Genomic DNA, 25,618 nt, shown 5'->3' with positions numbered 1-25,618 from the left:
ACGCCGTGAATGAGTTTCTCGAAGCGTACGAAGAGATGGGATGCCGAACGTCAATTAAAGTTCATATTTTGCATGCTCATTTAGATTTCTCCCCAGAAAATCTAGGCCAGTTCAGCGAGGAACAGGGAGAAAGATTTCACCAAGAGATATTGGCAATGGAAAAGCGTTTCGAACGAAAAAGCCAAATTAGAGTGTTGTCAAATTACTGGTGGTCACTTATACGTGAAACAAATGATACGTCTTACAAACATAGAAGATCAAGTAAATATTTTTGAGATTGTAATTTAAATTTTTGAATTAAAAAAGTAACTTTTAATAAAAACATTTAATTCAAAAATGCACGCACGAAAAAATGTGTCGTTACCTTGCTCATGTGTAGTTACCTTGCTCTTTAGTGTTACCTTGCTCATTAGTGTTACCTTGCTCATTAGTGTTACCTTGCTCATATGTAGTTACCTTGCTCATTGCATTGAATGAACTGCAAGCGAAAGCGCGGAACGAACGACAAAGCAAACAAAGCAAACGAACGGCAACGTTCGACATCTTGCTCTCTCCTACTTAAGTGAGCGTATATATGTATGTATATGCGCATATGTATATTATATATATAAATTCATGTATTTGTATGTGCATATGTCTTCTTATTGATTATTATTAATTTGATTCACTTGAAGAATTTAAAATAAAACCAAGTTTGTTAATAATACCTGTTGTTTTAATGTTATTATTATTAATTTTTTTATTATATATGAAGGAAAAAATGTATGGTAATTAATATTTACCATATACCTTATAAGATATGTTGTCTATACTAATATTATAAAGAGGAAAACTTTGTTTGTTTGTAATGAATAGGTTCAAAAACTACTGGACCGATTTTAAAAATTCTTTCACCATTCGAAACTACATCATCCACGAGTAACATGGATTATATTTTATTTTGGAAATAGGGCTCGAGATATAGGTCAAAACGTGGACCCAGGTAACCTTCGGATGTGTATGTACAATATGGGTATCAAATGGAAGCTGTTGGTGAATGCTTTAGTCCAGAGTATTTTTCATGCCGCTCCGTGACTAGGGTCTCGAGATAGAGACCAAAACGTGGACCCTAGAATGTGTTTGTGCAATATGGATATCAAATTGAAGCTGTTGGTGAATGCTTTAGTACAGAGTATTTTTCAAGCCGCTCCGTGACTGGGGTCTCGAGATATAGGTCAAAACGTGGACCCGGGTAACCTTTGGTTGTGTATGTACAATATGGGTATCAAATGAAAGCTGTTGATAAGTGCTTTAATACGGGGAAATTTTCATACCTATTGATGACTAGGGTCTGGAAATATATGCCAAAACGTGGACCCGCCGTGTCTTTGAACCGAATTAAACCAAACTTACACACATTGTTAAGGAGGTATTGAAGATGATTTCCGTATAGTTTGGATACCTATTGGTAAATAGGGTCTCGAGATATAGGTCAAAACGTGGACCCGGGTAACCTTTGGTTGTGTATGTACAATATGGGTATCAAATGAAAGCTGTTGATAAGTGCTTTAATACGGGGAAATTTTCATACCTATTGATGACTAGGGTCTGGAAATATATGCCAAAACGTGGACCCGCCGTGTCTTTGAACCGAATTAAACCAAACTTACACACATTGTTAAGGAGGTATTGAAGATGATTTCCGTATAGTTTGGATACCTATTGGTAAATAGGGTCTCGAGATATAGGTCAAAACGTGGACCCGGGTAACCTTTAGTTGTGTATGTACAATATGGGTATCAAATGAAAGCTGTTGATAAGTGCTTTAATACGGGGTAATTTTCATACCTATTGATGACTAGGGTCTGGAAATATATGCCAAAACGTGGACCCGCCGTGTCTTTGAACCGAATTAAACCAAACTTACACACATTGTTAAGTAGGTATTGAAGATGATTTCCGTATAGTTTGAATACCTATTGGTAGATAGGGTCTCGAGATATAGGTCAAAACGTGGACCCTGGTAACCTTCGGACGTGTATGTACAATATGGGTATCAAATGAAAGCTGTTGGTGAATGCTTTATGATATGTTATGTTATGTTATGTTATGTTATGTTATGTTATGTTATGTTATGTTATGTTATGTTATGTTATGTTATGTTATGTTATGTTATGTTATGTTATGTTATGTTATGTTATGTTATGTTAAAGTTTATTATGTTATGTTAATGTTAACTCATTATCTATATCCATACAAAATATCTATCAAACAAATAAAATTAAAATTTTCTTTTGAAAAATGCAGCCATTCAATCAGTATTTTCTTAGACGTTATCACGTTAAACTATCGTCAGTAAACCGACTTTACAGACAACCTCTTTTTTAGCAATAAGACTTTCTACTAATAAATAAACCTTGCATTTCAATATTGTCGACCACATCTCGTTAAACTCGCAAAATTTACTACAATTTAGGTTTTGTGTTCAAAAATTCAGTGGTTATTTTTGCTTAGCGTAAAAAATAGAAGACATACGTCAGAAGGAATAACATTTACCTCATCAAAACTGTTTCAAGATTGGAAATCGGATAAAATGCAGACGGGCTACGAATTTTTAAGTGTCGGAAAACATCCAAAATCGGTTTTTAACGATAAATAAAAAAATTGAGGGTGTTAAAATTTTTTGAACACGGTTCCGCGTCGTTCTCGGCTAGATATACAGTGCTCATCATGTCACTTCAAAAGTTCTGATTCACTGTAGCACCGTGTAATTAGGGCCAGTGCATATACATCCGGTGCTTTTCCAGCTGCATGAGAACTCTCGATATCGATAATTATGGTTTGGCAGCTGCGAATGACAAACTGTGTTGACATTTCTGTTCAGTAAGGTTTGGCAAGCCATCATGAATCGTTTAACGTGTAAATTACTTTGATAAAAATAAATCTGTTCATGAGCACCTCGTTCATTTCACGGTTAACATATGTGTATTCGGCCTAGTGAGCAAACTTTCTTTCCAGAAAAGGTCCGGTTCACGAGGCTGCCATTCGTGCGATTTAACGCCACTGGAGCACTTTTAATGAAGCTATGTTAAGTCGTTGGCTTATGCCGACAAACCAGCACGTCTTTTGAAGCGTTATAAACCAATACTCAAGCCACCATTGACGTCAAACGGCTAGATTTTTTGGAAAAAGTGGTCAAAAATTGGACCGATCTAAGGGATCATGTAATTCGTAGCCGCGGCGGACATATTATATCATATTCAAATAATAAATGCCATGAAATTATCTATCAAATTATAATAAAAACAAGTTCTTTCCAACATTATTTCTGTTTTGTATTATCATTTTAAGTTCTCAAGCTCTATAAAAAAACACGCATACCAACGTGTGTTAAATAAAATGTGGGCTATCTGCTTTGGTCGAATAATATTTTGTCATTCTTATGAGCATTTTTAATGAAGACTTTTATCGACATACACATCAGCATATTCAGCTAAACCAGATTTTTTAAACGTAAGCTCGCTTGTGCTACGCTCACCGTCTAAAACGCTCTTGACTCTTGGTCTTGGCAAATCCAATTACTTTAGCAGGCGATTTGTTGTTTAGAAGATTGAGGCAATAATTTGGTGTCTATTCATTGATTTCAACCGTAAGATAACTCTTATAGTCTATTACAGAAATGCGAGGAGAATTTGAAGCAAACAAATTTTGGGAGAGGGCAGTAAATATTATTATTATTATTATTAAATTTGTATGATAACAAAAAAATTTAAATGTGCTTTAAATAAGGTCTAACATTAAGTAATTATTTGAGTGTTTATAACTAAACTAAGCAGAAGTAAATATAAGCCAAAATATTAGATCCACTTTAACAAGTCGTTGGTTTTTAGAAATTTGTAGACAGTCAGTATATTACTTCCAGATGGCTCTTTAAGAAAATCAAGTGCGTGAGAGGATCCAAAGCATTGTTGCCTAGAGGTGTGTAGACTTCAACAAGATTGTAGGTTGTGATCTAAGGCTGCGGTTTCGTCACAAAAGTATCAATCGGCTGGCTGCGTACGTTGGAGGAGGTGTGCGTGTGTGAGAATTGTGTGGCCCAGACGTAGGCGCGAGTATGGTTTGAGCACTTTTTATGGAAGGTCGGAAGGAAGTGATATTTTTGATCTAGATGGATTTATGAAAGCGTAGTTTTTCCAGTTATCTAACAGATAAATGCGCCGTTGTTTTGTAATCTCTAGAAGGATGCCATTTTTAGAATAACATTTATGAAGCATTGATGGTAGATTAGAAACGCTTCTTGCCGCGGCGTCAGCGTTTTCATTGCCGGTAATCCCCGAATGTCCCGGAACCCATATAAGCTTGATTTTGTTTGGATAGCTTATGAATATATTTCTTATAGTGTTTATATCAGTTTGGTCGTGTGTTGGACAACCGATGGCATTGATGCAAGGTTGACTGTCTGTGCATATAATTATTCTGCCCTTAATTTGTTTGGCATAAATGTAGGCTTCCAACAATGCCACTGTTTCTGCTGTAAAAGCAGAACATGTTGAGTGCAAAAAACCATGTTGGATCGTGTCCCCGTTTTCCTTTGTGATAGTAAAAGATGTTGTGGTTTGGGGTTTTGACCCATCTGTAAATATAAATTTCCATCCCTGTTTGAAGTACTTTTCTCTTTCAGATGTTAACAGCGCTTTGTAAATCTCCTTCGCTGTATGTTCTTTTGGTGGCTGTAGCATATTCATAGCAAATGGAATATTACGTATCGTCCATGGAGGTTGCGTTTCAGCTGTGCGGTGGCGAATGGTACACGACATTTCAAGTCTTCTTTGCAAATTCAAAAAATTGGCTACAAGGGACGTGATTTTAGGATGTATTTTTCTTTATGATGCGTTTCTAAAATCTTTAATAAGATTGACATTGCGGGTGAGAAGCAGTTTTGGTAAAAGTTTATGAGTGCTGCCTTCCATCCGATCCGGAATCTTTGGCAAACCTGTTTCCGCAAACAAGTTTCGAAGTGGTGTAGTTGGGAACGCTCTAATGTTTCTGGGTTTCACAGAGTGATAAGGCGATGATATTTGGCTAATTGAGTGCTTATTTGCGTTTCCGTAAATAGGAAGGCCGTAATCGAAATTTTTGATAGGATGAGAGCCCTGCATGCATGAACAAGTGAAGACGGATGTACAAAAAATTCTTAGAAGATAGGTAATTAATTGTATTTAACCGTGTCATAATACAATCTTTTATGTATTTACAACGGTTTTTTAACTTATACTTAGAACCTATAATTAATTTTTATTCCTTTTACTGGCATTAAGGAATGGCCAAAAAATTGTGTAGGCAGCCCAGAGCAACTAATTTTTTTGTAAATGTGCAGAGTTTTAGAGTTTTCGGAAAAAATGTATGTGCCTGAAGTTGAGGACCATCTCATTATTTCTCGGAGAATACTTTCGAAAAAACGCGAGACTGAAAGAAGATTAGTGTTTTTCGTGAAAAAGATAACATCGTCGGCGTAGAGCTGACATTCTATAATGGGTTAGTTCGCTGACAGTTTGGTAATTTCATCGAACGCTATTAAAAGTAGCGCGGCGAGTCACCCTTGTGTTACAATGGTTGAGGCAAAGCCATTGATTCTTACTCTGCATTTTCCGTTAGTGAGTAAAGTTTATAATATTGGAACCAACAATCCACTTAGTTAATTGTTTCAAAATGATATGCACTCCGATTCGGTCGAAAGCCTTCTAGAAATCGATTCCTAAGAGTGAAACATAGCTTCTTGACATAGTCAAGGTGCAAAAGGGCATCAATTGTGCCATTGCCTTTTTTATATGCAACCTGGTTAGAACTAATAACTTTGTTGTTCTTAGAATACCACATCAACCTACCAGTTTATCCATTAGCATGATAAAAGAGAGGACCTATAGCTTTCAACAGAAATAGGAGGTTTATTGGGTTTCAAAATTGCTACGATATAGGAAGTTTTCCACGCTTGAGGGTAAAAGCCGTAGTCAAGGACTGTGTAGATTTATATCATAGTAAATATATGTTTAACAGGAATACAGAAATAATTTTAGATTTCATTCTACTAAAATATCAGGGCAGTCCATAAGCTCGTGCGTTTTTTAAAGGTGATTTTAAAATTAATAAAAAATATGTTTAAAGTATTTATTAATGAATAATATAATTTCCTTCATTATTTACAATGCCTTCCCAATGTTTAGGCAAATTTTTAATTCCCTGCTCAAAAATTTGTTTGCTCTTGGAACCAAAATACGCTTCGAGGGATACTTTTTACAGCTTCTTTTGAGGAGTAGTTCTTGTTACTCATATGGGATTTATGTCCACGGAAGAGGTGATAATCACAAGGTGCAATATCCGGAGAGTATGGTGGATGCGGCATTAGCTCCCATCCGAGCTCGTTCAGCTTGCCTAATGCTTGCCTTGCGATATGAGGTCTTGCGTTGTCGTGGGGAAACAAAACTTTGCGTCTATTCACTAAAGACGGTCGATTTTTGTTAAGTGCCTCATTCAGGTTTGATAGCTGATGGGAATAATAATCAGCAGTTATCGTCTGGTTTGGTTCCAGAAGTTCATAATAAACAATACCGGCCATATCCCACCAAATAGACATGGAGAATCTTCTTGGGGTGATGGCCATCTCTAGGGGTCGTTTCTGGTGTTTCATCTTTATCTAACCATTGTTGTTTGCGAACAGGATTATTGTAAAGGACCCATTTTTCATCACCAGTAACGATACACTTACATTTTCAAGCCGTTGCAGCAGCTGAGAACACACATTCACTCTCTGGTGAAGGTTGGCGACGGAAAGTCTATGCGGAACCCATTTTCCCAGCTTTGAAACCTTTCCTAACTGAACCAACCGAAGATTCCATTTTATATTTTAACAACACGTGCTTCTCTCCGCGATTAAAATCACTTGTTGAATGCACAATATATCAAAGAATATAAATAGTTTCGTTATATTCTGCGAATAATTTTTTGTATTTAAAAATCGTACAAAAGTGAAATTATGGGTAAAATACGCACGAACTTATGGACTGACCTGATATATAATTGGCGCGTACACCCTTTTTTGGTGTTTGGCCGAGTTCCTCCTCCTATTTGTGGTGTGCGTCTTGATATTGTTCCACAAATGGAGGGACCTACAGTTTCAAGCCGACTCCGAACGGCAGATATTTTTAGGAGGAACTTTTTCATGGCAGAAATACACCCGGAGATTTGCCATTGCCTGCGGAGGGGCAACCGCTATTAGAAAAATGTTTTTCTTAATTTTGATGTTTCATCGAGATTCGAACGTACTTTCTCTCTGTGACTGCCGAATGGTAGTCACGCACCAACCCATTCGGCTATGGCGGCCGCCGTGCAGATTGTAAGTGATCACAGGAGAAAAAGGTTCATTTAATGTAATTAATAATTCTTTCTTCTTTTTTATTTTTAACAAAATTATAATAGTATGGTAATTGTCTCTGCTTCGGGCGTTTCAACCATCTGCCCAATAGTCCTTAATCCAGTTCACTCGCTGATGTTACGTAGCCAAGACATTTCCGTCCTTACGATTCCTTATCTGTCTTCGATTTTACCTTGCACAATCAGTTGCAACAACTCATATTTAGAACCATATGACCAAAATACGTTGCTTTGCGGCGCATCTTCGTTAATAACAGCTCCTTTCTAAGTTTCGTTAAGACTTCTTTGTTACTAACTTTGTCTAATATTTTCATCATCCCCGATAGCACCACATCTTAAACGCCTCTAATTCATTCATACTCGTAACCTTAATGTTCGACGTAGTGTCCGTGTACATCGAACGGACCAAACGTAACGTTTAACGTACCGAAGACATAATTTCATGTTCAAGCTTTTATTGGAAAGAAGATAGCTTTCCTCGCTGCTTCAATCCGACAACAAATTTCTCTGTCATGTGTCCATGTTTCGCTAAGCCAACATCCTAGGTACTTAAATCGGGATACTCTTTGGGTCGGATTGTCATATATATAAATGTTTGTTGATTTATTAAGAGTTTTTGAAACAACCATGAATTTGGCTTTTTGGCTGTTAATACTTAGGCCGTATTGCAGACTTTTTTAAGGAGATATGCAGGTCATTACTCTTGTCAGCCAATATTGTGGTGTCATCGGCAAATCGTATGTTATTTATTATTTCGCAGTTGACTTTTATTCCTAAGTTGACTGATGATAAAGCTTCTTCAAATATATATTCCGAGTATAAATTGAAGAGCATTGGTGATGAAACACATCTTTGGCGAAACATTGAAACATAATTGAAACATCACTCGTCACATCATTTTGTAGTCTCACGTTCGCAGTTTGGCTCCAAAACAAGTTGGAAATGCACTTTATTTCTTTTTCATTAATGTCCATTTGCCTTAAAATGTCAAATACATAGTTTTGTGTGCAGTACCGATTTTTTTTAAATAAAAAATTCTTGTGGTCCTTTTGAAAAGCCCATTATAAAACATTGACGGTGGAAATTAAAATCGAAACAAGGAAGTTGAAATTTTTATTAATAAAATTGACACAGAAAAGCACCGGATTTTTCGAAGAGAGACATTACAAAGTAGATAGGGCCATCCGGAGGTTCTTTTAATAATATATATTAAAAATCAGTTATTTGTATAAAAAAATCCCAAAGTACGAGTTTCCGTTTAAAAGAAATAACATTCATTATACTTTTGTAAATATTAAGCTCCATATTAACTTTGTATTAATAAAGACAATTCTTTTTAAATTTGGGGGCTCGAAATTGACTTGAGCTATGTTCTAAAGTTTTTTCTTTCCAAAAGTTGTGGATAGTCAGCAGTTCCTTTAGTAATGCAAAAAATGAAATTTATTTCCACAAGTATATGTATGAAGGTAGTCTGGAAGAGATTTTCAATTTAGCAAAACGGGACCACAATGAAACGGTCAATGCCGCAGCCAGAACTGTAAGCCCACGTATTTATTTTAGAAATGTAATAAAAGCAAGAAATTTTACTGCTATAAATTAATTTCTATTAACAGTAACTTCAACCTGTTGATACATCGGTAAATTTAAGTTATGTGTAATGCGCAGCTGATGCACTGCCTACCTATTTATCATACATTCCCCTTCGTCCATTTAATGTCACTTAATTATTCCAATAACCGAGTGTAAGTAGATGCAGCGCGTAGATTTCATTGCTATTGAAATGCTTGCTAACACATAAATCTCCCCAGAATTCTTTATACCACCTTCCACCACAAATTCCATCAGCCTATCGTAAAAGTTGAGAAATAATGAAGAAATGAGACCGCAGCTTCATTTTATTACCAATAGCAAATGGGAAATTAACTTGTTTTGCAGCAAAGAAATTTAAATATTTTTGTAGGCCCATTCATTAAGTATGCAGCTGGTCGAGAAAAAGAACCGAAATAAAAAAACTTAGTTGCTCGTAATTTTATGTACCCAAATAATCGAACTCAAACGACATCATTTATCTCGGCACATAAATCAATGAACGAAATGCACTCTGTGCCTCTGTGCGTCCGTAAGAATGCACCCGCCAGTGCAGGCGTATAAAAGGAGCTGAGCGTCGGTCCGCCACACAGTTGGCCACGTAAAATGGATTATGCAACATACTTTCTACTCAGTAGGCATCAAATCTAGTTGAGTTATCGCCACGTATTAAAATCTTAATATTCTTGTGCTGCTTTCTTTACAGTCTTGCTTGCGCTTTGTGAAACTCTGCGGCCGCTTGAGGCACAATTCGGCAATCAGGGTCAGGTTTACTACACACAACAAGGGCCACCGGGACCACCAGGCCTTCCTGGTCTGTCCGGCAAAGTAGGCAACCCGGGCGCACGTGGTCCCACCGGCGATATCGGTCCAGTCGGAGCCGTCGGCATGCAAGGTATCCCGGGCCCGGATGGACGTGATGGTGCACCTGGTCAACAAGGCGCGCTGGGCTCACGTGGAAGACGTGGCTTTCCCGGCTCCAACGGACCACCGGGACCGCCAGGGCCGCAAGGTTTTATGGGACCGCCCGGGCCTCCTGGACCACCAGGTACGTCGTCATCACGACACATGCCACATGAAATTTATGCGGACGATGAAATAGACAACTACGATTATGAGTGAAATGTATACAAGACAAGAAAAAATAAATCTAGCTAACATTCGAAACTTTTAATTAAATGTCTAACTTGCGTCAATTTAATAGTTATTGGGTAATAAATTATTTTCTACAACAGCTATCCATCAGTAAGTTTTTATGACCCATAGAAAGGATGTCAAAACGAAAGACAAATGAGTGCTTGCTGTTATCAGCGCTCATAATCACAATGACTCAACACAATTTAGTCGTATGTGTGCACACACACATACATAGTTTGTCGCTTAGGTTATCATGCCGCCTAATATTAATCACCAGCTCATTTCTTGCGGTCAGTGATCTCCCATAAGGTTGAAGTCTGACCCAGTTATGCCTTAAGTCATAACGACCACCGCGCATCACTTCAGCCACTTAGTCTACTTATTTTTGAAGTTCTCAGAAGCATTTCTTTAGCAGATTTCTATCTCGCGAGTCAACGAAAAACATAAATGAAAGAGTTGGTATCCCAAAGTTTCGATATAAAAGCATGATCTTGAAGTTAGACGACAACACAACCGAAATGAACTCCATTAAGACAATACAAGAAATTGGTAAGCTACTTCAAACAAGCAGTTCATAGTGATTTCAAATTAACTTACTTTCTTCCCAACACAAACAGCCATCCTGCTGCTGCTCACCACCGGCTCCAGTCCGCTAGTGCACTCGCTGCGTGCCACCCCTCTCCACTTTGGTGTTGCCCGCAACGCCGACGGCGATGGCAAAATAGTGATATACGCACAAGATGAGCAGGGCACCCTACAGGACAAGCACAAGGACGCGAGCGGGCAATCGCCTGATAGTGCTCCCGAAAAAACTTCATCACAAGAAAGCGACTTGGAGAAGGATAGCCGCAAATTGCCCGACTACCTTTACTCAAATGCAATACCCGTAATGGATGATGAACAGATTAAGTATATGTTGCCCAACATTGGCTACCCGATTTACAGTGGTTCAACACCCAACACTGCTGCTATACTGGAGAACCGTCTGACGAATGACATGCGCCGCAATTATCCCTATTACGAGAATGCTTTTCAACGCTGGTCATTAGCCGATCGCGTGCATCTCGGTTTTAATTTGAATGGCAACACGGGACTAAATTTACTAACGTCGGCAGGGCAAGTGCCAAATGGTGTCATGACTCAAGAAACTAATGGACTACAGCCTCCCGCAGCTATACTGCCTGTGGCAGTGGTCGGTCCTCCTGGTCCACCAGGTCCCCCCGGACCGCCGGGTCCCCGGGGCTTTACTGGCGCGACAGGATCTACAGGGAGGCCGGGAGCACAGGGACGCACTGGATTGCCTGGTCCACCAGGTCCGCCCGGTCCTCCAGGTCAGCAGATGCCGCTTGGTCTAAGCCAGAATCCCAATATTTGGTATGCTCCCAGTGCCAAGCCGCTGCTTCCGTTGTACCAAAATGAACGAGAATAAGCAGTGGACTTTTTATATATTCGATAAAATGTAAAAATGTAAACTCACACGGCATTAGAAATTGAACCGAATAAATTCGTATTAAAAATACTCTGCACTCGCCTTGGAATGATAAATTTATTTTACTTTAAGAAATGGAAAAGTTTTTGATCTAACTAATTGACGCAGTTAAAGTTGGTTTATTGGGTTTTGAATTTCGAATAGAGACTTTTGAAAAAATTTTAAATCACTCTTAGGAGAAAAAAGAGATCCATGAAACTCAACACTCTGATCGTTCACAAGAACCGCAGACAACAATCTCTACCCTAAGTTTTCTGTGACAGCCCATCAGTCACTACAAAGGCAAAAAATCTCTTGAAGGGTGTCGATGAACGGCATCATAATTAGCTTTCAAAGAGGTGCACACCGCACATTAGAGGAAAAACGGTTGACGCCCAGTTGCAGGTAGAACTTGTCATTGAAACTGGTGTGTTTCGCCTAATGCTGCTGAGTAAAACCACTTGGCAGAACTCAAATATTCGGCACGTTTGTTGTCCTGCCAGTGCAGTGAAGTCACCGGTCGGTTTCGTTTAACTCGTCTAAAGGTAGGCCCAGGAAACGTGCTGTTTTGACAAGATCGAGAAGGAGAGGGTGTTAAGTGAGTAGGTCTGATAAAGCATGTCAATAGGTAGCTACTTTCGTGCGGTGTGGCTTCCCATGTTGGACATATACTGGTTATTTCGAGCTCGATTCTGGATGCCTAGGAGTTTAGACTGCTATAATATCCACAACGTAATTGGGCCAAAGTTACGCGGGTCTCGTGCGGCAGCTGAAGTTCTTCGTCTGCAATAGGTTGGTCTCTGATAACGGCATTCGGTAGTCGGGAGTTTAGAAAGGTGGCGAGAGTCTTCCGATCAATGTCGTTTAGTGTCTGTCTGTACACTGTCCGATCCAGTAGTTGTAGTTGTGTTTTGTTCTGGATCTCTTCAGTATAGTTGAAGATAGGCTTTCTGACATGCCTGGGAGGTGGCTCAAACTCTGGTAAATGCCTTCAAGGATGATTGATTCTTTCGGTAGCATCCCAGTAAAAAATGCTTACGAGAGCATGGAAGCCTCATTGTGAAGGCCCTGTCTAGTGCACTGTACCTCACCTCTCGTCTACCTTCGGAGCGTTAACTAAAGCGGTTACTTTGGGGGAAATTCTTCTTCTTTAATTGTTCGAAAACCATTTGATAGCTTTGGACGAGAACAAACCCCTACTCACGCTAACATTTTTCCTCAAAACCTTTGCGGCAGTTATTCAAAGAAGTGCCTTCGGACTGGGTCCTTCAAATCGAAGAATATTTTCAGTGGATGTCGAGTCGAAGAACACTCTTTTGGAAGAACACACAGCAAGTTTCAGCCAGATTGGTACATTTCTTTATGTTTGGCATTCGTTTGAATCGAGGAAGTCGAGTGATTTTCCTTTCCCATCACGACAACGCACCAGCTCTTGCCTCAGCAGTTGTACTCGCAAAATTAGTCGAAATAGAGTTCGAACTCGTTTCACATCTCCCTCATTCTCTATACTTGGCTCCCCGCATCCTTCGGATACTATTTGTTCACCAATTTGAAGAAATGGCTGGAGGGGGAAAAGATTTTATTCGAACGTGGAGGTGATTGCAGAAACGAATGACTATTTTTTAGACTTGGACAAATTCTATTATACGGAAGGGATAAACATACTAGAACAGCGTTGTATGAAGATGCGCCTAAAAGCAGACTATGTGGAAGAATAAAAAGGTTTACCCCCAAGGTTTATCCCGAAAGTCATTTTTAAGTTATCAGAACTTCAGCAGCAAACCCCATCTATGGGGAACTTTATGCTAAAGCGTTTTTCAGTAAGAGCGCTTCAACTTTTTTTTTTAATAAAACACAAACGGTTTGACTTTTTTAACTAATTTTTTTTTTTATTATCGAGTTTGAACATATACATTTAAGTATGAAATTCGATTTCTTTTGCATGACCACCGCGTGCACGTTTTACGAAGTCCAATCGTTGAACCCAATTTTCGACCACTCTTTTGCATAAATCGGCCGAAATTCCAGCAATTTCGCGTTCAATATTGGCTCTGAGCTCACAAATCGTCGCCGGCTTGTTACTGTAGACCAAGGACTTCACATAACCCCAAAGAAAATAGTCTAGAGGCGTCAAATCACACGAGCGCGGCGGCCATTCGACCGGTCCATTTCTGGAAATAATGCGTTCATCGAACTTACTCTTCAACAAATCAATTGTAGCGTGTGCTGTGTGGCTTGTGGTCCCGTCCTGTTGAAACCACATGTCGTCTAAGTCCATACCATTCAATTGCGGCCAAAAATAATCGTTTATCATGTCGCGGTATCGATTTCCATTCACAGTAACGTGGCGATCGTTCTCGTCAACGAAAAAATATGGGCCAATTACGCCGCCGGCGTGTAAACCGCACCAAACTGTGATTTTTTCGGGATGCAACGGTGCCTCATGAATCACGTGTGGATTGCTTTCTGCCCAGTAACGCATATTTTGCTTGTTGACAAAGCCATTGAGCCAAAAGTGAGCTTCATCACTGAAGATGATTTTTTGGAAAATTTATAAATTTTCATAAAAAATTTGCACGATTTGCAATCGTTGCTCAAGTGTGTAGCGTTCCATGATGAAATGTATGTATACTAATGAAGTTTACAAATGACAAGCGAAAAATAAAAAATATTGCGTCGTTCGCCCTCCCTATCGGAAAAAAGTTGAAGCGCACCTATTGAAAAACGCTTTACTACAACAATTACGCAATTTTCAAAGAAATTTTGGAATAATTTTGGAATTTTCATCAATCACAAATTCTATTACGCGAGTTATGCAACAGGGTTGCCATCGTTCGTCAAGGTTTGAAAGCGAACAGTCAAATCAGGGCTAAGAGGTTAAGTTGTTGTTGTTGTTGTGGCAGCATAAACAGTCCCCATACATGTTCGGGGAATACTGCGGGAGTGACAGTTCTTGGCTGGGTGTAAATCCGGGTCGTTCCGGCAACGCAGCACCGACTGCCGTGGGAACGACCGACGTAGGAGGTTAGGTAGGTTGTGGTGGTTGTAATTCTACATTGTTGTTTTTGTAAACACTTCAGGGAAAATTGATTCTGCTTTTTAATTAAAGTATCTTCGCACTACGTTAAGAATGCTGATTTTCTACTAAGAAAAAAATTAAGACTTTTGTATGGCATTTGGTTTTCCAGAAGTCAAAATTTTACTTTCAGCCATTAACAGTTCAATTTTACATTTCCCCCAAATAATTCTAGAATGGCTAAAGTCAGTCTCTATTTTTTATGTTTTTATTGCATCTTATGCCCTATTTTCCTTTTGGCCCGCTATAACGAATAATTGAAAATTTGTCTTAAATTGAAAATAAATGATGAGAAACGCGCAATAACGCGAATAATCATTGGTTTGCATGTACTAAAGGGCCGATGATAAATGTGAACCACAACTACACGTCAAGTTTTTTTCTGCATTTCATTTGACATTTATCAATTTCAGACTAGCTCAATTTGAACCATGGAAAGATACACAAGCGAGCAACGCGTTCAAGTTATTCAGGCTTATTATGAAATGTGAATGACAAATTTTCGAAGAAAATCATCTTCAGTGAGGAGGCACATTTTCACCTCAGTGGATTTGTCAATAAGCAGAATTGCCGCATTTAGGCGAATGATAATCCAAAAGCGATTGCCGAAAAACCAATGCACCCACAAAGAGTGACTGTTTGGTGCGGTTTATGGGCCGGCGGCATCATTGGGCCGTTTTCTCCAAAGTGAGCCCGGTCAGGCAGTTACTGTGAATAGAGTTCGCTATTGTGAGATGATAACGAACTTTTTATGGCCCGAATTGGAAGATATGGATGTGGACGATATGTGGTTTCAACAGGACGGTGCCACTTGTCACACAGCTAAACAATGTCTCTTTTGCGCGAAAAATTTGATGGCCGAATAATCTCACGTCGCGGCGATGTTAATTGGCCGCTAAGATCATGTGATTTGACACCGTTGGACTTCTTTCTTTGAAGTTATTTCAAAGAAAAGGTGTATCTCGATAAGCCAGCAACAATTCAAGAGCTAAAGGATGGAATAATTCGGCACATTAACGGCATGGAACCTCAATTATGCCTCAGCGTCATCGAAAATTTGGACCATCGGATGGAGGTTTGTCGCCGAGGCCGCGGTGGCCATTTGGACGATATTTTGTTCCATATGCAATTGAGCCATACCAATATTATCATAAGAAAGAGAACTGATAATAATTTCCTAAAAAAATTGTATTTTATTCATAATCAACACCGGCCCTTGAAACTTAACAACCCTTAATAAAAAAACACTAAATTTGCATAAAAATCAAACGCATTTAATTAGATTTTGATTTTATTACGTTTCATTCGGATTTGCGCAAGATGTGCAGAGGGACATTCAATACAAAAAATGCATTTACAAAGTAACGCAATTCAACTCACAAATAAATATTAATTTAGTAGCATCGTAAATTAGCTTACTACTAATGGTTTGTCGCAGTGTAACAAAGTTTCAAATAACGTCCAGAGTGTATCAACAAAGCGTTTCTTAAACTAAGAAGACCTATAGATTAATTAAATTAAATTTAAGCTGAAACAACCATTTTTAAGATTTTTTTCTCAAAGCCGGAAATATAGAAATTCATCGCATTGAATTAGTTAGTAGTAGTTGGTTATAGCTTCTCGCTCACATTTGGTTTATGTGACTGCTCTAGCTCGTTCAGTTGCTGCATTAAATTGGAAAAATGTTGCGCCAGCTGCTCCACCGTGGCGTCCTGCTCGCCTGTTGCCCGTTTAAAAGTTAGAGTTGTCATATACATCTTTTTATAAAGCTCAACTAATTTTTTTGGATCCTTTCCATTGAGCAACATCTTTATTAGTGTTTTCAGTGTGTTCTGCAAGCGGCTTTCAAACAATAAGATGTGTTTGCAGAACTCATCATTCGTTGTGTTGCGTTCCGTGGGGTTATTCATGGCTAAGGCATACTCGAATACAACTTTTGACTTTAGACACAAACTCAAGGCGGTTTGCAAGTGTTTTATTTTTTGCGCAATATGAGTAGAAACTAAAAGAGATAAGGAAATATAGGAAAAAAATCATTGGTGGCTGGTGCTAAAATTGCATATTTACTTTCGGCTAAGAATTCTTGCAATGAAATGCGTTCGAGCTGCACCACCAGATAATCGCTGGCCTCACGCAAACCGTCCAAAATACTAGCGGCGCGCTCATAGTGATGCTTGCATAATTGCAAAGTGGCTTTCGGGATTGTGTTGTCAGTGCAGCTGTTGCGCAGCTGACTATAGTGAAATGAAGCGATGCTGTAAAATATTTCCGACTGTTAGAATATTATTTTTTAAAATTATATTAAAGCTCACCGTTTGTGTATTAGACCTGAGCGATATGTGTAGAGGATTTGTCTTGATCCAGGATGCTCTAAGTCGCAGAGTTTTAATGACTTTTGCAGCAGGTCTAAGACTTCCTTCTCTAATTCGCTCCGCGTAGCCTTTTTCATTACATAAACGAATAAAATCAATGCAATTTAGTTTAGAAATTTAATAGAATATATGATTACCTCATCGGCAGTACTGAAATCTTGCAACTGCTTTGCTAAGGTAAACGTGGCAGTTGAAAGTTCCCAATTCACCAAGTCCCACAACTCTGGGCTGCACTTTCGCGCGCCCAATATATCCTTCGCCTTTTCGTAATTCAAAAAGGCTTCGTTATAGAACGTTTTCTGCTTTCTCACAAAGTTTATGCTACAGATACAGTGAAGTTAATTAAATAACCAACTAAAGCCAAATCGTTGCTTACTTTTCTTCTGGCAGATATAAGTGCGCCCGGAACCGCATAAAGCGCCCCATATTGCAATACAAAAAGGCCAGATTAACATTATCGTGCACCTCACTGAACGCCGATATGCCCCGAATCAAGCAGTCATACGATTTCATTACCAATTTTATATAAATCGGCTCTTCCGGTTTTTCGCTTTTCTGCATCTCGTCCTCAGTTTGAATTTCCATCGACGGACCAGATTCGGTAGAATTGTCATCATCATTCACTTTGTGCGCTTTATTCTCCATTACTTTCGCATATTCCTCTATTGGAATAACAAAATTCTTATTAACAAATATTTACAATTGCGTAGATAAAAATATTCGAGTTTTCGCCGCTGGCTTACCTTGCGCCCAGTACATGTATTTTAGGCCCAACTCATTTCGCACATTGCCCAAACGACGCAGTAACTCGCTTCTGGCATCTTCATCGGAATCACTACCTTCCAGGATGCACTCAATCGCATTTTCGTAGCACTTACAGCTTGACAGCATCAAATGTTCAATATTAGCCAATGGCGTAATTAATTCAATGAGATCATCTGGAAGAAAGTTCAAATACATGTAAAAATACTGAAAACAAACTGGCTTATTTAGGAGTATCTCAAATGATTACCCCCATTCAAGTCCTTGACGAGCTCATTGTTGATATTCTGTGCAATCTCGGACTCCTCATTGAATTGTTCGAGATAGCTGTCGATGTCCTGCCAGTTCTTAGCCATTTGAAAGAAGCAGTCGCCTGCGCGGCCCAGCAGACAACTCTTTTGCGATGCTATGTCCGACATGTATTTCAAAACAACCTCCTGGCAGTGACACGCCATGTAAATAGCCTTCAAGCATCTGCCGTACTTCTGCTCCACATAGTGGAATTCGGCGTAGGTGGCGTACGTAAGACAGGCCTTCTCTAACAAGAGCAGTTTCAAGTGTACATTCCATGAACCGAAATGTTGCAAATTGAATTTCGTTCCTATTCGCTTGTCTTCTGCGACAGACAGGCTTTGTCCTTGATTTGCTTCGATTTTTATGCTGCTGCACTCTTTCAGTTCTCTACCCTTACTGCGTTTAACTTTTGACTTTTTCGTTTTTTTGTCCAATTCGCTTTGTGTTTGGCCATCGCCATTTTCGTCATCATTATGTTTGAGAGTGTCTGGCTCACCATTTGATGCCTTTTTGTTAAGGCTTTCGTAGGGTAACGGTATGGGTTTGAAGGGTTTTGCCATATTCGGGTGTTGTTCCTCATGCAGTATTCGTTGCTTCTCTTCGTCTTTAGCCCGCACTTCACTTTCTTTAATAAACTTTTCCTCGCTGGAATTGAAGAACTTCAGGCACGCGATGCCAGCGCTTATATGCTCCAAAGAAATACGGCATCGGTCCTCTATTCCCGCATGTAGCGGGGACGGTATGCGCGGATAGCGTTTTCCATTTTTAATATGGGCATCCAGATTTAACTCCTTTAGTGTGTCGCAAATCTGTTTCACTGCCACATTGCCACTCTGCTCAGCATTTTCGATTAACTCATCGTGGACATCGTTCAAATTGAAGTCATCGTCATTGTCCAAATCATCATCTTCATCTTCTTCATAAACTGATTGAGTGTCGGAATCAATATCAGAGTTATCAAATTTTGGCGCCTTGGGATCGATTCCCGCCGGCAAATGCAAATCAGATAGTATATAATGGGAAGATGTAACAATCTGCGGATATTTCTCTTTGGGTAATAGCTTAATGCAGTTATCTAGCAAAGCCTTTATGTTGCCCGCCAGTTTGGGTGTTATCTGTGTGGCCGTACTCTTCATGTTACGTGCCACTGTGTATAAGAGCATAGCCACTGGCACAGTGAAAGGATTTTCTTGCTTCTCGTCACACCTATTTGCTTCTGTGTCTTTTTGGCAGAGCGTGGTGAGGTCATACAACTTCACAACATCATCGTTGCGTCCCTTAAACAACCAATAAGTATGTCCAGCTTTTGTGGCGTTAGCTTTCAGGAACGCTAGTATATTTTGTGCCACATTGCGCACAACTTGAGGTGAAAACTGTGAATTCTCAAGATATGGAAGGTCTTCTGTTTTGATAATTTCGTATTTCTGAACGATTCCATCCAAGTGATAACACATGACCACCTCTGGAACGTTACACATCAAATTGTCGAGCCAATAATCAATGCCAGTTAGCACATTGATGGGCTTAGCCATGTCGCGCAATCTCAGGCTAATACACGGCCGATTGGGACCTCCAAAAATAGGCATATCGGTGCCGATAAGCATTCGTATATCCTCGAATGTCCAAAGAACATTCCGATTGAACACATGACTTGATTTCGGATCCGGCACATTCTCCTCTACTTTGGGTTCAGGTAGTACTGGTCCTGTAATGGGTAGAACAGGACGAACGCGTTGCGCTTCTTGTTCTGGTGCTTCAGCACCTGATTGTTTTAAGCTGTAGTATAGAAATTTCGACAACAAGTTTTTAGTTTGAAGTGCCTCGCGTGATTTATCCTTGAGACAGAAGCTATGATCTTTCTCGCCATACGCAAGGATATGCTCCAGTATAAAAGTACGTAGCCACTTCCAATCGTCATCGGCCTTACGCAGCAAGTACTTTTGTATGTCGAACTCGTCAAGTAGCAGTGTGTTGCCCACTTTATGGACAATCATACTAACAGCACTTTTAGAAGTGTAAGGCAGCTTCAAAAGACGTTTGATATTCTCAGCATCTGTAACAACGTCCACCTCGCCCACGCAGTCTGGAAACATGTGGGCAATGCTAAAGCTGTGTATATAAACAATGTTTTCAGATTAAAATGATGATTAAGTGGAAATTTTTTACGTGACTCACCTAGCAAAACCTGGGGACTGGTAAAGAGCTTGGTGTAGGCCGCTGTTGTCTGATGTAGTCAACCAATTGGAAGGGGGCAGATTTAGATTGGTGTTGCATTGCAGACGATTAAAACTCGTTGGCACCTGCACCGCCGAAAACTTAACAACAGCCTTGGATTTAACCTCCACAAGTTCGTGTGGTCCTACATTCTGGCACAACTCAATCTGCAAAAAATTATGAGGAGTTGCAGCATTTGTTGCCGCTTTTTCAGCATTTCTCACCTCGTCTCCACTGTCTGTCATTGTGTCGCCTATTTACTTTCATTCCAGCAGCAAATGGAAATTATTTTCACGTTTCAGTAGATTTTCTACGTCTCAACCACAAATCCTGAATGTACACACTTCGATTTATTCCCACATGCAGAAAACGTTTCACATGTTAAATAAAATAACGCAATATTTACGAAAGGTAGATGAAAGACTGAAAGCCGAATAATGCCCGAAACAGAATCGCACCGAGCGGCGCGTAACGGGTTGTCGGATAGTGAACAGCTGATCGCCGGATTATTATAAGTATATTGATTAAACACAATTGCGGCGGGGACTGAAAACACATTGCAACGAGATGGTTTTCAGCTGACATTCTGTGGTTTCAATAAATTTAATTTTGTAGTGAAATCTTTTCGTGTGCTATATTTGTGAGTACTTGCCAAAATCAATAATGTTGAATGACTGTGCGAATAATTAAAATTATATGCACAATGAATGAGATGTACATTGAGGTTAACCAGCGGTTGAACAAGAGTTGGTGAGCGCTAGGTCGAACGTGACCCTTAAGGAGTTTGGTTTCCACAGAACATGTCTTCAATGGCTCAACTAAAGGGCCAAGTTAAAGGAAGATAACAGTATTTTTCGAGGAGAGCGCCAATAAACGAAGAAACACGAAATGCAACGAAATGGTTGAATAAATACTAAAATCGAAGTACCTATCATAATATGTCGACTGGTCGCATAAAATAGGCGCATCGACAGTAAGAGAGATTATTTACGATACTCCCAATGCCTTATGGACATGAGCCATGAGCACTGAGCATGAATGGAAAAATATATCAGAGAGGTTTGTAATAACCGGGATACCGAGTTGTATTGGGGCGGTTGATGGCAAACATATAAAAATAGTTTATCCAGCACTCAGCAGATCCTTGTTCTACAAATACAAAAAATGTATGATGTCGTGCTAATGACAGCTTGCGATTCCAACTACGCGTTTACTTTTGTAGACGTGGTTGCGATGCGAAGCAAGACTGATTGTGAAATTTTCTCACACAGTTCATTTGGAAAAATGATTTTATATTTCGCCAGATGATGCAATTCCTGGTAATTTTATATTTCGCATACAACTGCACTTTTATATATTTAATTATATTTTTTAATATTTCAAGAGCAGAAACCACTCTCCAATATTATTTTGTTTCTGGATAATGCATTCTCATTAAAGCACAACTTGATGCGTCCATGTCCTGGCCGGAACTTATTAGTTAAACAATGACAACTTCAACATAAAATTATTAGTTGCATATTGAAAATGAATTTAGATTTTTGGCTGGCAGGTGGAGAGTTCTACACACTAATATTCGCGCAGCACCAAAAAATTTAGATATAATTGTCTTAGCGAAAATTGTGCTGCATAACTATCTAATGGTCGATAGGGAGAGTGGATATTTCAGCGACGAGCTCATTACCGACCTCGAAAACGGTTACAGGTACCAGGAACTTGGAGAGAATCCCACGCTGGCCTACCTTCCTACAGAATTGCAAAAGCGAATCGGTCTTCTGGAAATGCATTCAGGAGTAGAGACACACTGGCCGATATACTATTTAATAATTGAGGAAAGATTAACTATTCCCCTTTATTTAATTTGCGATAGTAATCCACCTCATTTCAACAGTACTCAAAAACTGACAATATGCGTACAACTTTTAACTAAGGGAGTGGGAAACCAGGAAACCACGACACAACGTATAATACCTTGCATAATTGCATCATACCTCTGTACCACAATCACCGAACGTAAGTTAAATTAAAAGAAGTGATAAATGATATTCCAGTAATAAAAGTCATTACAGGTTTCTGCTGCGTGGTAACAAATGCCCACATACCAAATTAAAATACCGCAACGACAATAAACTGTATTGCATCCTGTTCCTGCGTATTGAAAACTTTCGTTCCATTTTTTTGTGCAAGTTTGGATAGTAGACGGTTTACACTACCTGAAATACTTTACATATTACATAATTTATTACTGCAACGTACGCCTTGCAACGGCGAAACTTTAAATATTTCTCGAACGCATAGAACGAAAAAGTATAAAATTTATTATTAATAATATTGTCAGTTTTCACTTCATTTAATTCCAACAAATCAAATATAGTTATTTCATTTATAAAATTTTGCCAATTCCTCATGCAACAATAACATCACTTTTGCTTCTATTCTGTTAACATCAGCTTGGGGTAAGTTTGCATCCACTATTTTTTGAGCAAAAGATTCAAAAAGTGAGAATGTTGGATTTTTTTGTGGTACTTTGATAAGATCAGTTACTAAAGCAACGCATTGCCCCATTGCTTTGGCTAAACAACTCTTCAGTTCGGCATCGGCGAGTCTCTCAATTGCTGTTCCGCTTGAGCTTACCGAAGAATATGATGATTGAGAGTCCGTGTCTTCTTCCATGGTGAGATTTTCTGGTATTGTATTCCCCATATCTTCCAACACAATTGTTGTTGGCTCTACTATTTTAATGTTTCTGGCAGTTTTTAATAAAGAAAAGTTTAGATGAGTAATGTTTTTATAAGTATTAGAATTGAAGAAACTATTAACTTTAATACTTACTTCTTATCTCTGCATTCATCCAAAAAGGATAATACCTCTTGGAACTTCCATTTCCTGTTGGGTACTGGTGCACCACTGCTGGAGCCTAGCTCGTTAGTACGCTTTATTCTTTTGTATGTGTCCCGAAGAGTATTCCATCGCTGTTTGCAAATCTTCGCTAAAAATATTATTCCATACAAAATAAATAGATTTGCCTATATACATAAGTAATTATTTAGGGAATAAATTATTGCGGGGACGCACTTCGAAAGATTCTACAGCTAAAATTGTCGGCATGGAATACTGGCGTTTATGTAGAAGAAGGGAGGCAACAGTGTCAGTAGCATTATCCACAACAACAACTGCACAATTAACAAAAGCAACACCAGCTCGACCAACAATTCAGCGCGCCCCACAACAGCTCTATCTTACGGCGGTGTAACGAGGATCTTCTGCTGCTGCTGTTGTTGTTGTTGTAGCAGCATAGCCATTCCCCGTGCATATACGAGGAATGCTGCTGAAGTGACAGTCCTTGGCCGGATATAAATCGGGGTCGTTCCGGTTACGTAGAACCGACTGTCGCGGGAACGAGAATCTTCTGCTATTGCCGGCTGGCTACATGACCCGTTTTGAGCATGCAAACACCTTCGCCACCTCTCACACCATGCCCTTGATAATACTTACGGTTTGCGTTTAGCACTTTCCCGATTTCCTTCCAAGCTTTCTTCAGCTCGCTTCCAAATTCCTTAAGTGATACATCGTAAATACACCTGTGCTTTCGCACTTCCTCTATAAGCATCTCGTTGAAAGTCATTGTTACAAAAAAATTATTATTATTAAAACAATCTCTCTATATTATTGCTCCGCAAAATATCAAAAATATTTATTTTGCAATGTTGCCTGCATTCGATTGTAAACAAACCGATGGTAATTAAGTGATCAGAAAACCAACGGGACTTAATCGCGGCATACACGAGCATCATTGTTTCATGGTGCTCACACTCGCCAACGTATCGTAGTCCCTTTCCGCTGCCCGTAGGATATACAAAACTGAGCAAAACTTATCCCGTAGAATACATCGGTTTGAGTGTGTCTGTGTTTGGTTGCATCTACACAATGTTGCCATTGATATTTTTGCATACACACTTTTTTACACATCCGCGTTATCAGTTATAATTTCTAATTGTATAATAAACCAAAGCCAAAAACCAACAAATACAAATAGTTAATTTCTCTATAATTAACATTATCCAACATTTTTTTAAAGTTATTTTAATAAAAATTAAAATTTGTTTAAGAGCATTTTGTAAATGATTTCGAAATGTACTTTTTGGCTACACTGTGTGGTGAGAGAGCAATCAGCTAACACAATTCTAAGCAAATTTCCAAAATCCTACGATACTACGGAACGGAAGGGTGATGATTTTTCATTTACATGGGGCTCTCATTAGTTTGATCGTAACAGCTGACAGGGGACTGCGTTTACGTCGTTCACTGCTTTCAGCATGAGTGTGCCACAATACGATGCAATTTCAGGCTATTAGATGTGTTCTAATTACGACAGCGGTTACCTGTCAAGCCGTCAACGCGCTATCCGCTCCAAAACTGTTCACGGCATACAGGCATAGTGACGCACTTACACCTGCTAAATAAGTGTGCAATTAAGACAACCAAACACAAGAAATTATCACACACACACATACTTTCTTGCCACGGTGTCTTCCGCATAAAAACGCAAACAAACTGCATTTGGAGGCTTTATATTAATTTGTCCTTTCATCATTTAGCACACGGCACTTCGTTTTCATTAGTTTGATTAGTTTACACCTCACAAAGCAATTCACTGAATTTTCCCAAACATGCTATTTCTCCTGCATTTGTGTGTTTTTTAATGCGAAGAGTAAAAAGTACGTAAGTAACTCTTTTTTTAATAGCGGTTCCTGAGATACTATCACCTTGTATGGATGCGCCTTGACCCGCATCTTAAGGTCGAACTAAGATATATTCAAATGAAGCTTTCAATCAAATAATTCGTTAAAAGAAAAGAATACTGAGATTCAAATACACAAATGCAATTACTTTGAATATCGTTTTAAGACGTTAAAAACACTTGCGATTAATCGATTGAACCAAGCTGAATCCACACAGGTGGCTTCGTTATAGCAGCTGATTTGTGTTATTTTCTTCATATGATTTGGTGGCTCAAATATCATAGTGCCTAGCTTAATTGTCTTAGTCATTCAATTTTTGACATGGCAATTATGTGCAAGTTCGTTGTTGTACTGAAGCAAGGCGAATTTTTTACAGGTGACAGCAAACACATATAAGTAAAACCCTACATGTATTTGTTGTTGCGTTTGGTGCAAGCATCATGTCAAAATCAGCAAGCAAATGTAAACATACGAATGTAAACATACCAATACATACAAACAAAGCATATCATTTTGACGTAAGCCATACCTACGGCGAAAAATTCAGCTGGGTGAATGC

General features: G+C 39.1%; 5 protein-coding genes across 8 annotated transcripts; 3 read left to right on the top strand and 2 right to left on the bottom strand.

The window, feature by feature from the left end:
* The first annotated feature begins 9,600 nt into the window (after positions 1 to 9,600).
* On the top strand, positions 9,601 to 10,116 carry LOC128859684 (collectin-12-like). The gene is made up of 2 exons (XM_054096693.1): positions 9,601 to 9,628; positions 9,701 to 10,116. The coding sequence occupies exons 1-2, from the start codon at positions 9,601 to 9,603 to the stop codon at positions 10,114 to 10,116; spliced, it is 444 nt and encodes a 147-aa protein (XP_053952668.1).
* A 533-nt stretch (positions 10,117 to 10,649) lies between these two features.
* On the top strand, positions 10,650 to 11,655 carry LOC128861671 (pre-mRNA 3' end processing protein WDR33). Its single transcript, XM_054099975.1, has 2 exons — positions 10,650 to 10,680; positions 10,749 to 11,655. The coding sequence occupies exons 1-2, from the start codon at positions 10,650 to 10,652 to the stop codon at positions 11,558 to 11,560; spliced, it is 843 nt and encodes a 280-aa protein (XP_053955950.1). The 3' UTR covers positions 11,561 to 11,655.
* Positions 11,656 to 15,927: 4,272 nt separating this feature from the next.
* Positions 15,928 to 20,693, bottom strand: LOC128862039 (erythroid differentiation-related factor 1). 2 transcript variants are annotated; one of them, XM_054100443.1, is made up of 9 exons: positions 20,542 to 20,693; positions 20,279 to 20,484; positions 18,060 to 20,212; positions 17,791 to 17,985; positions 17,424 to 17,709; positions 17,185 to 17,368; positions 16,988 to 17,115; positions 16,743 to 16,930; positions 15,928 to 16,677 (listed from the first exon to the last, which is right to left on the bottom strand). In XM_054100443.1, exons 1-9 carry the CDS (start codon positions 20,560 to 20,562, stop codon positions 16,286 to 16,288), a joined length of 3,753 nt encoding a protein of 1,250 aa, XP_053956418.1. In that variant the 5' UTR covers positions 20,563 to 20,693; the 3' UTR covers positions 15,928 to 16,285. The 2 variants fall into 2 exon arrangements, with proteins under 2 accessions (XP_053956418.1, XP_053956417.1); XM_054100442.1 differs by having other exon boundaries at positions 20,279 to 20,693.
* Positions 20,694 to 20,840: 147 nt separating this feature from the next.
* On the top strand, positions 20,841 to 22,496 carry LOC128862041 (uncharacterized). 3 transcript variants are annotated; one of them, XR_008454411.1, is made up of 3 exons: positions 20,841 to 21,636; positions 21,707 to 22,330; positions 22,387 to 22,496. XR_008454411.1 is itself a non-coding variant. In XM_054100445.1 (2 exons), the coding sequence occupies exons 1-2, from the start codon at positions 21,958 to 21,960 to the stop codon at positions 22,425 to 22,427; spliced, it is 414 nt and encodes a 137-aa protein (XP_053956420.1). In that variant the 5' UTR covers positions 21,626 to 21,957; the 3' UTR covers positions 22,428 to 22,496. The 3 variants fall into 3 exon arrangements, 1 of the variants encoding a protein (XP_053956420.1); XR_008454412.1 differs by having other exon boundaries at positions 21,702 to 22,330; XM_054100445.1 differs by having other exon boundaries at positions 21,626 to 22,330.
* Positions 22,497 to 22,597: 101 nt separating this feature from the next.
* LOC128862040 (uncharacterized) lies at positions 22,598 to 24,193 on the bottom strand. The gene is made up of 3 exons (XM_054100444.1): positions 23,813 to 24,193; positions 23,150 to 23,306; positions 22,598 to 23,063 (listed from the first exon to the last, which is right to left on the bottom strand). The coding sequence occupies exons 1-3, from the start codon at positions 23,940 to 23,942 to the stop codon at positions 22,697 to 22,699; spliced, it is 654 nt and encodes a 217-aa protein (XP_053956419.1). The 5' UTR covers positions 23,943 to 24,193; the 3' UTR covers positions 22,598 to 22,696.
* Between the last annotated feature and the right edge of the window lie 1,425 nt (positions 24,194 to 25,618).

The sequence above is a fragment of the Anastrepha ludens genome, chromosome 4 (genome assembly GCF_028408465.1).
Source record: "Anastrepha ludens isolate Willacy chromosome 4, idAnaLude1.1, whole genome shotgun sequence".
Classification (NCBI taxonomy): domain Eukaryota; kingdom Metazoa; phylum Arthropoda; class Insecta; order Diptera; family Tephritidae; genus Anastrepha; species Anastrepha ludens.
The sequence above is the reverse complement of the archived record's forward strand: the minus strand, read 5'-3'. Positions and strand labels throughout refer to the sequence as shown.